This window comes from Scleropages formosus, chromosome 7 (assembly GCF_900964775.1).
Source record: "Scleropages formosus chromosome 7, fSclFor1.1, whole genome shotgun sequence".
Lineage (NCBI taxonomy): Eukaryota > Metazoa > Chordata > Actinopteri > Osteoglossiformes > Osteoglossidae > Scleropages > Scleropages formosus.
The window spans coordinates 21,682,907-21,693,017 of record NC_041812.1 but is presented as its reverse complement, the minus strand read 5'-3'; the positions used below and the strand labels follow the sequence as shown (position 1 = coordinate 21,693,017).

Genomic DNA, 10,111 nt, shown 5'->3' with positions numbered 1-10,111 from the left:
TCATGTACTTATTGTGGGCGAATATGTCTATCATCTGTGTCTCCGTCATTCTGTTCAGCAAAATTGCTGGAATACTGTTGTATTTTTAGGACTATTAGTTTATATGCAGTTTTAATTCTATTTGATTACAGACTCAAGTTGCATAATCTTGTCACCATTTCAAAAGTACATAATTTGTATGGGAACTTTTACAGATGAATATTTACTAATTTCCTAAGTAATTCAAGGTAAGTGCCAACTCCAAAAGCACTTATCAGCTGTTGTCTTCAGATTTTTACTTGTATCATTCTGGTCACACTCTCTTAACCACCCCATCGCTACCCTGAACTCACTTTAAAAGTTCTGTTCTTCGTAATTCTTAACGGTTCAGTCTACTTTATCATCCTCAGCCTTTCCTGCAAAAAAAAAAAAAAAAAAAAACTATTATACATCTACAGGATCAGCCACTGTGTATCCAAATAAACAGCACTACACTGTATATTATGCTAAGTTGGACTTGCTGATCATGTAGTTAAGTTTTAATGTATCACAGTTTTCTATATTGCTTTGGTGCTTGTGGTGTAATCTGGACTCATATGTTGAGTTTTCAGAAATGTTCGTTTTAAGTTGCAGTGTAATTTACATCAGACTGTCTACATTACAGGATCAGCAATCTCCCACAGTTTCATGTCTTTCAGTATTTTTAGTGTTACATCTTGGCATTATATAAATGCTTTGGTAAACATTTTGCCATGATACAGTAAAATGTACACTGTAAATTGTAAAATTACTTTTTAATCACATTAAAGAAAAAGCTGGTTGGCAATAAATAGAACTTTAAAATGTTGTCAGCATCCTTCATTAGTTTCATTTCAGTCAGAAATGAAAACATAACACGACATTCAGATAATTCACATAATGGTCATCTTTAATAACTTCAGTAAACCTGTCAGCAATTTTCTTAAAACAAATTTAGCAGGCAGCCATGATTTTGCGAAGGATATTAATGACATTAAAATGAGAACCTGTGCCACATAATTTTAAAATTATTTCAACTCTGATAAAGAATCAAAAAGTTTTGCCTGTTTATTATGTCATATTTGAACAGTAGTTCTTAATGATGACTTTAAATGCATAAAAGCTTTATAGAAATGCCATGTACTCTGAATTTCAATTATATATAGTACATAATACAATATACATTTTTAGGTAAGTACCACCGCACTGAGGCCAAGAAATGCAGAAATCATGTTTGTCCAAAACAGATTTTCAAGATCTCAAGCTGAACTAGGGGAAAAAAAAATCATATATATTCATTTAGCTTTTCTCAAAGCGACATACACGGTTAGACCATCTACACTGATTTACCTATTTATACAGCAAGGTCATTGTTGCTGCAGTAATTCAGCTCAGGGTAACCTTGCTTGATCGAGGGTACTGCAGCAGGACTCGGATTTGAACCAGCAACCTTCATCATGTGAAGGCTATGCTATATCTATGCTAAGTGCTGCTCAAAAACAAACAAACAAACAGACAAACAAATAATAATAATAATAATAATAATAATAATAATAATATGCAGGGCTAATAATGGTCGAGTTGCAAAAACTAGATCCCTAAACAAGAGCGCCTATCTGTCACTTTGCGAAGTCTGACATCGCGGGAGCGCGGACGTTCTCGCTCCCGCGTTGCGTCACCAGCGCCGGGACGCAGCGTACCGCAGGTTAAAGTGTGACGCATTGCGCAGGAGACTTCCGGCCGGCTAGTCTCTTTCTCCTCTGTCCGTTGGGCTGCGCTGCGCTTCGCCAGAATTAACGTCTCCGGGCTGCGCAATGGCGAACGTCGCTGACACCAAGCTGTACGATATCCTCGGGGTCTCCCCGTCGGCGAGTGAAAACGAACTGAAAAAGGTACCGACCGACGTGAATGTTTTGTCGTTTTAGCTGTGAGACGCGGTGTTTTTACCTTAACGACGAGCGGGTTGGTCGTGCGGCGCCGGTTGTGTGGCCTAGTAGTACTACAGACCGGGGCCCTGCGCGGACAGTAAGGGCTTCTGAGTTCTGGCCTCTTCGCTCCGCAGACTTTGTTTCTTCTCGCTTTCATTTTAGATTGACGCTCAAGGCGAACAGTTAGTTATTTCTAAATGAAGAGTCGTGACGTTGAGTGCGCGTACGGTACGGTGAAAGAAAACATGCGATGCGGGTTAGCGTGTTAGCTTGAGCTGAGCTCAGCCCGTGCTCCCGGCGTGGGAACAAAGCGCGGCGCGCGAGCGCTCGTGCCCGCCGTCTCCCTGGTGACGGGCTGCGGAGAGCGACACACACATCCTTGTCCTCACACTTTGGGGCCCGCACAGGCGAGGCGAGGTTGGACGTCGTCACTCGTGTTGGGGTCTGAGTTAACTGGTTAGCTGTGTTACACGCGGTAATGAACTTCCTGGTAAATTTAATATTAGCTCGATATGATATGGACGTCGTGTTCAATTTTGGAAACGAACCAGCCCGAAACGCACAAATATCCACAAAAGAATCATCATGTCTGTCACACAGGACTTGATATGATCATGTGTGTGATTACTGACCGGCTGCTTTTGTGTGTCTCAGGCCTTTTTTTTTTCCTTTTAATTTTTTAAACGCCTCTGTTTCTGGTTTTTGTAACACAGATTATAAATTATCTCAATTTGTTCTACAGCATTTCATGGCAAATACTATGATCTCGTTTGTATTTAACGTTTATTTGTTTAGCTTATGCTTTTCTCCAAGCGACTTAAAATATTTGCTGGAGCGATTCCTTACTCAGTGGTACTACAGCAGGAGGTGGGATTTGAACCCGAGACCGCTGAGTCCAAAGACAGCAGTGCTCACCCTATGCCAAGTTGTGCCTGATGCATCTTTTAAATTACATTGAACTGTAAGCCAAGGCCAATTTTCTGATTTTACTGTGCCTTATGTTGTATAGAATAATGGAAATGAACATATGAACCTTGACAAGAATTGCATGCAGAATCACACCAGTTAGGGTTTGCAAACCTGGTGTCAGCAGGTTCTCTCTTACAGGCATACCGCAAGCTGGCTAAAGAATACCACCCTGATAAGAATCCAAATGCTGGAGACAAGGTAATCACTTAACAGAATTTCTTAGACAGGCATCCTTGTAATAAGAAACCACCTTTTCATCCATAAACTGTAGTGTGAAGTCTTTGATGGCTTATAAAGTCAAGTTTTGCTTTGTTGGGATGGGACTGTCATAAGACTGAATATGATTGGTGTATTGGATGCTGTAAGATGGGGTTCCTAAAGTCCCCCCCCCCTTAAGGACCCTAGTGCTTTTTCCTCCTTGCCATTTCTTTGTATTTTTTTGTTCTAAATGAGTTCAGAAAGGTATGGTACTGTAACTTAAAGTTGTGTCAATATTTGTGGTGACACTGTCTGGATTATTAAAAACCATAAACAATAATACACAGGGAAAGATGTTCAAACCCTTGTGCTAAAATTAAAGGGGCTGGACACAAACCAACCATGCCACCAGTATTCCATCCCTCCTAAAACCCTATTTACTACCCAGCCCACCTCAGAAATATCTCCCTCCACCTACAAATCAGCCCACATCATGGACAGGTACTACCCTTCTCACCGGGAGCCACCACAAGCACTTTGCTGGGGTTGTCAAGTGGGTACCTTCTTTCGTTGATGTTTCATTGAATTGAGCCCACAAACACCTCCAGAAGGCTCAACGGCAAGTCTGGCGTCCCAAACCCACCCCCCTCCATGCTCGCGGTGCAGTCCCGGTGACTCCGCCCACCAAGAAACCTCCCACTCCGGCCATCCGTAAACCACCAACTAACCAATACCAAACCAACACACCACATCAGCACATGGAGGTGACAACAAGACTTAGTTTGATTTTCACACATGCAAATACCCCCCAACTCAAGTCTGTTTCCCTCTGATATTCTGCTGCCTCCTTATCCATAACCACTGACTGGATCTTTCCGCTACCTCCAAGTTTTTAACCGCTGTTTTTAAAGATCGACCCCGAAACCAAACTCCAACAGCAGCGACGTGGTTGATTTTGCAACAAACCCTCTTGCACCAAACTCCACCGGTCTAATAGTGCACTGCCAGCCTCGCTCCCTCACCTAAGCGTACTTCAATTTCTTCCTCTCAAAGGCATCCTTCTATATAAACTGTTATTGTTTTGACAGCACCTCTTTCGGAATGTATAGTACCACCTGCAAATTTAGGCAGGCCAATTTGCAGATGTACTCCAATGTATACAATCCTAAATTTATGAGAATCATAAAATTGAGATTGTTTAACTCCCCATTCCTATGTCATTTCAGTTCAAGGAAATAAGTTTTGCCTATGAAGTGCTTACAAACCCAGAGAAGAAGGATCTGTACGACCGCTATGGGGAGCAGGGTCTGCGCGAAGGTGGTGGCGGTGGTCCTGGGATGGATGACATTTTCTCGCATATTTTTGGAGGTGGACTTTTTGGATTTATGGGAGGCCAAAGCAGGAGCCGAAATAGCGGAAGACGACGAGGAGAGGACATGGTTCATCCTCTCAAGTAAGCTACAGCCTGTTACCTGTATCATAATCGCCTGTGACTCTCATTGGTTAATTTATGCAAGTTTCTATTTGTCCTTTTTTTTTTTTTTTCTTTTTATTGGGAGTGGGGTGGTGGTGGTATTAGCCTGGTTTGAGATACTGGTTTGTCAAACTCTAGTGAAAATTTTTAAAACGTTAACTATAAAGATGCATCTCATTTATTATACTGTAGTAGAAGTTAAGTTGATGTGAGAATGCTGCCAGTACTGTCTTATGTCACACTTACTTTGCATGTATTGGGATGGTTTATTTATCAGTTGGTAGGTAAATTTGGCCTTTTATTATAAATTGTGGGTTTAACAGGCTTTATGCTTTATTTGCTCTCATTTGTGTGGTTGCATTAGTTTATATAGAAACTGTGCTTTGACTCCAACAGAGTGTCTCTTGAAGACTTGTATAATGGGAAAACAACTAAATTGCAGCTAAGCAAGAATGTTCTTTGCAGCACTTGTAATGGGTAAGTGCTTACACTACATGCAATTTTAAAATGTGTGCTTGGTGTTCCTTGTTTTGTCTGGAGTAGTTGAAACTCTTGGAGATAATCGTGTACATTTTGTGCATCACTGCATGTTGGGTTACTGTACACAGTGAGTTCTACTTGGTTTCCTTTACAGCTTTTCTAACTTTATTCAGATAAATCCAAGTAAATTGTATAAACTGCCCAATTACCTCAGATTTTTCCATCTGCAAGTTCATTTGAACATCCTGCCTTGTTACTGTTTGGTGCAGGTAGTACTGGTATTTGTGCCAGAAGAGTGCACTTGTATTTCAGTTGTAGAGTTGTCTGGTGAGGAAATACAGAATGACAAACAGTTTTATCAACAATTGCACATCAAATGGAGATGCCTAAAGTGACAGACTAAAATAAGCACTCAAATTCTGTCTGACATGGACTAGAATTAAAGAATACTCTTGAAGTTATCTGACTGATGCTGGTAATGACGGGTGGGGGGTGGGGGGATTCCCCGTTTTCATTGGTTGTTTAGAGTCAAGGTGGTTCAGAGTCTATTCCAGAAGCACAAGAAACAAATCAGGGTATACATTACATGGAATGCCAGCCTATTACAGGGTCTATGATATACAGTCAGTCACACAATAAAGGAAATTTGGAGCCAGCAATTCTTCTAAAACATGTCTTTGGACTGTTGGTCTGACCAAACCACAGCATACTTTTAAAATTGTATTTAAGACCTGAGGTGGAATAAAAACCAGTAGCTTGCAGCTTTTGGTGACTACAGTTCTACACTGCTGCTGTAAATTTTATCTGTAAATTGTGGTCTGAAAACAATGGTATTTTATAGAACTACTGATGTAGGAAAAGGCTTAAATATCCAAGTGTTGTTTGTTACAGATAACAAGGTGTATGTATCTGAAGATCTGTGTCGAGTAAAGATGAAAAATATCAATATATTTCTCTGTCTTGTATGTGTGCGAAGGGGTTCAGATTTGTGTTAACTTTCTGCACCAGGCGATCATGGGCTACAGCTCTTGCTCTATAAAATATTTTTTCCACTTTAGTCAGGCTGGTGTGATTGTTATATAAAATCACAATCTTTTGCTTCCACAGCCAAGGCGGGAAGACGGGAGCTGTTCAGAAATGTACCGCTTGCAGGGGCCGTGGCATGCGCATCATGGTCAGACAGCTGGCCCCTGGAATGGTGCAGCAGATGCAGTCAGTTTGTACGGATTGTAATGGAGAAGGTACCGTTGCATACAGATACCTTTCAGTTCTGCACTGTGTGCAGATACTTTTACTGGATTATTGGAGAGAGCTTTTGGCGTGTAATAACCAGAACTGAAAGTTGCAAAATGATATTGCATAGTGACCATAGCGCAGATGGCTTCTGCCCTTAATATTAAATCCATTTTTTTGTTCTTACAGGTGAAGTAATTAATGAAAAGGACCGCTGTAAAAAATGTGAGGGTAAAAAAGTGGTTAAGGAGGTAAAAATCCTGGAAGTTCATGTAGACAAAGGCATGAAGCATGGTCAGAAGATCACCTTTGGAGGGGAAGCGGACCAAGCACCTGGGGTTGAGCCTGGTGATATTGTCCTTGTCTTGCAAGAGAAGGAGCATGAGGTAAGAGCTTGCTGCCTTATTCCAGACATCACTGAGCAGTCTTTCAAAATGCTGTTTTGTCAAGCTGCCTGGACCTTTTCAAGTTGTTGTTGTTCCTTTTTGCATAACAAACTTGGGAAAAAGTGGTTGTGTATATATTACATCTATTAATTTAGCTGATGTATTTCTCCAGAGGAACTTACAATGTGAGGCTGCTTAGTTATTTACCCATTTATACAGCTGATATGTCCTTTTCTCAAGGATACTACAACAGTGGGTGAGATTGAAATGTTGCCAGTTCAAATCTGCTATAACCATTATAAGCATCAACTGCCCATATGTAATATACTGTAATAACCTGCTGTTAGATTCTTCTTGAGTTTTACAGTGATTCTCACAACACAATGTCTGTAAATTTTGTTTTAATCAGATTCTAAGTTGTGGTTTGAAAGTTTGATTGGCTTACTCAAATCCACATTAAATTATGAAGGAGAGTCCATATTAATTCCGAGTTACAATTTTTATATATAAAAATCTGTGTGTGTGTGTGTGTTAATGTGTCTATATATGTAATACATTAACTGCACAGTATTAATGCAGGCCCTTGACCTTGTCTTATCCAGAGAAAACATGCTGAAAAGTGAACACAAAAAAGCTTGAAGCCATTGACCTATTACTTGTTTAGATTACAGGCTGATGGTGTCATCACTTCTGACTTGTATAGTGGGATGTTGAGTTTTAATACTTTAATTGATATTGTTACTGGCACTCGACAGTGTCCTGCTTTCTTAATATATTCTTAAATTGGATGGTTTCCCTGTTGTTGGATGCTTAGCACATGTGCGCTATGAGTGTATCGCTGATAATCTTGTGAATTTTGTTAGGTATTCAGAAGAGAGGCCAATGACTTGTATATGACCCACAAGATAGGCCTTGTTGAAGCACTTTGTGGATTCCATTTCACGTTGAAACACTTGGATGGCAGACAGATTGTTGTGAAGTACCCCCCTGGAAAAGTGATTGAGCCAGGTAGGTTTGTGCAGTGACTTCAGTCCCCCTGCTTTTTTAACTTTTAATTTCCTAGTTTGTTCCTAAATATTTCAAGTGGATCTTCTTACTTTAACTTTTTTTTCTTCCCCTTCCTCCACTAGGTTCAGTCAGAGTTGTGCGGGGTGAGGGAATGCCGCAGTATCGTAACCCTTTCGAGAAAGGGGACCTTTATGTTAAATTTGAAGTTGAGTTCCCAGACAATAATTGGATTAGTCAAGAGAAGCTTGCTGTAAGTAATTTTTAAATCTTGAGTTGTTCCAAGATGTCCCTTTTTGGAATTTATACATCTGTCAGCTAATTGTAACAAAGTATAAATGAAATGGTGTAGGGATATCCTCTTTAAAGGTGAGTGGGTAGGTAGGTAGATTAAAATTTTGGTAGGTTTCCATGTGCCATGCTTGGAGGAGATGCAGCCATTGTGCCTTTTGTAAAGTAAGATGGCTATTGTAAGACGCGTTATCACAATGACATAGCAATACGTGAGGGTAAGATGCTGGATATGAATTTTATGGTTGAGTTTGCGTAGTTTTTTGTGGATGACAACTGTGGGGCCCCATCTTGTTATAAAACATGGTATTCCATTTTCAGGAGCTGGAAGACTTGCTCCCTGCCCGGGCTGAGGAACCCATTATCTCTGGAGATGCAGAAGAGGTCGACCTCCTCGATTATGACATCAGTCAGAGTTCCTCGGGAGGACACAGACGTGAGGCCTACAACGACAGCTCCGATGAGGAGAGCGGCCACCATGGCCCCGGCGTGCAGTGTGCCCACCAGTAGTGACGCTCTTGAGGAGACGGAACAGGTTGCACAGGAGAAAAAAAAAAAAAAAAAGGTGTCTGGTTTTTGTCTGGTTTGAATCTGCCCTAAAGAAGTAACCTCTCCAACATCTCTATACACCTTCCCATCAGAAGTGCTGGTGCCACATTCCACATCCTTATTCCGCCCACATAGAATCTTCCTTTTGGCAACCCAGACCAGGTGGAATAAGGTCACTTCTCCTAGATCAAATGTGTAACAAGCATTTATTTTTTTGTCATAGTATACACATATATATATATATATATATATATATATATACACACACAGAATTAATTTAATTAACCATTAATTAAGACAACTTGCTGCAGACTCGGCTGATTGGTAGGTGTTAAAGCCTGGCAACAACAGGGAATGTTTACCGTCAATGCTAGGTTTGTGCTTGTCTGTGCTTGTTTTACCTCTTCAATTTCCTAGAAAATTTTTACTTTTCTTTACGTTTTAAAGGGGGGTTGGGGGATGAAAGACATTATGTACAGTGTGAACATGATTGCGACGCTATCTGCATTTCCCAGCAGCTGGTGTGAAATCCACAGCCTGCATCTGTCATTAAACCAGGTGTATGTCAGAAAACCTTTGTTGCCATACTGGAAAGGTGGGGGAGAACTTGGGTATTGCGTTTGTGAAAGTTTTCTGAAGTTGTCAGAATATTGTTTAAAAATTTAAGATTATCGCATGTCATTTTACAAACTCCTCTTCTGAAGTCCCACAGGAGGCTGGGTGAATGATGGGTGTAAATTCAGATATGTATTATGAGATGGATAGCGGCAACAGAGCCCCCTTCTCAGCCAGCTATGACCATTTTGCTGTTTATCCCTTCAGGCGTGGGTCAGAAAGAACTTGCGTACTCAGTTGCTGCTTGGGATTTAATTTCTTTTCAAATATTGTGCACTTGTATTTAAACCTACCTGTATATAATGAAGGTAGTGCCTAATTATGTGTACCTTGAATAACTACTTGAATTTTATTTTATTTTTTTTTTTAATACACACTATGGACTACAGCAAATCAGATTTCTCATGCTGGAGCAGATGTTGAATGTTGCAGTTTTGCCATGCTGTTTTTTTGGTTTGGAAATTGGCAGGAATGAGTAGTTGCACAGAAATACAGGTAAATCTTGTATTGTAGATACACCTGTACAAGCAAGCTATCATGCAAAGCATCAATTTGTTCAGTTGTGCTGAACAAACTATTAGTTGTATTATGACCAGAGGGGGACAATACTGTCAGGAAGCTTCTGCTGCAGCTTGTTTTGTAGTGCAGGCAATCTTCTTGCTTGAGTTATGAAAATTGAGCCAATGATGTAAATACTCATCGGGTTTTTCAGAGGTGGAATGTCAAACGCTGAAAATGTTATGTTGTGTTTACTTCCTTAACTTAGTTGGAAGACTTGCTGCATCCATCAGCCCTGGACACACCCACAGGGAACAGATTGCTACTGAAAAGCGCATCAAGTACTTCGGCTGTCCTAGACGCCTGTTCATGAACTTGACCTTGTAACTGATTTAGTGTTGATGATGCACATGGTTGTTCATGTTACTTGTACAATAAATTCTGTCATGTGTTACCACCTTGTGTAAAAGTGTTTACTCCGAACAGGC

General features: G+C 40.5%; 1 protein-coding gene across 1 annotated transcript; it reads left to right on the top strand.

Annotated features, from left to right (window-relative positions):
- The first annotated feature begins 1,708 nt into the window (after positions 1–1,708).
- On the top strand, positions 1,709–10,080 carry LOC108926316 (dnaJ homolog subfamily A member 2). The gene is made up of 9 exons (XM_018738932.2): positions 1,709–1,889; positions 3,033–3,092; positions 4,319–4,545; positions 4,963–5,043; positions 6,154–6,287; positions 6,469–6,665; positions 7,529–7,673; positions 7,796–7,923; positions 8,283–10,080. Exons 1-9 carry the CDS (start codon positions 1,812–1,814, stop codon positions 8,469–8,471), a joined length of 1,239 nt encoding a protein of 412 aa, XP_018594448.1. The 5' UTR covers positions 1,709–1,811; the 3' UTR covers positions 8,472–10,080.
- The last annotated feature ends 31 nt before the right edge of the window (positions 10,081–10,111 follow it).

Excerpts from the sequence above, each read along its gene's own strand:
- LOC108926316 (XM_018738932.2), top strand. The coding sequence starts at position 1,812 with ATGGCGAACGTCGCTGACACCAAGCTGTACGATATCCTCGGGGTCTCC. Across the intron at positions 5,044-6,153 it reads CTTTGCAGCACTTGTAATGG|CCAAGGCGGGAAGACGGGAG; the intron begins GTAAGTGCTTAC and ends TTGCTTCCACAG. Across the intron at positions 7,674-7,795 it reads TGGAAAAGTGATTGAGCCAG|GTTCAGTCAGAGTTGTGCGG; the intron begins GTAGGTTTGTGC and ends TTCCTCCACTAG.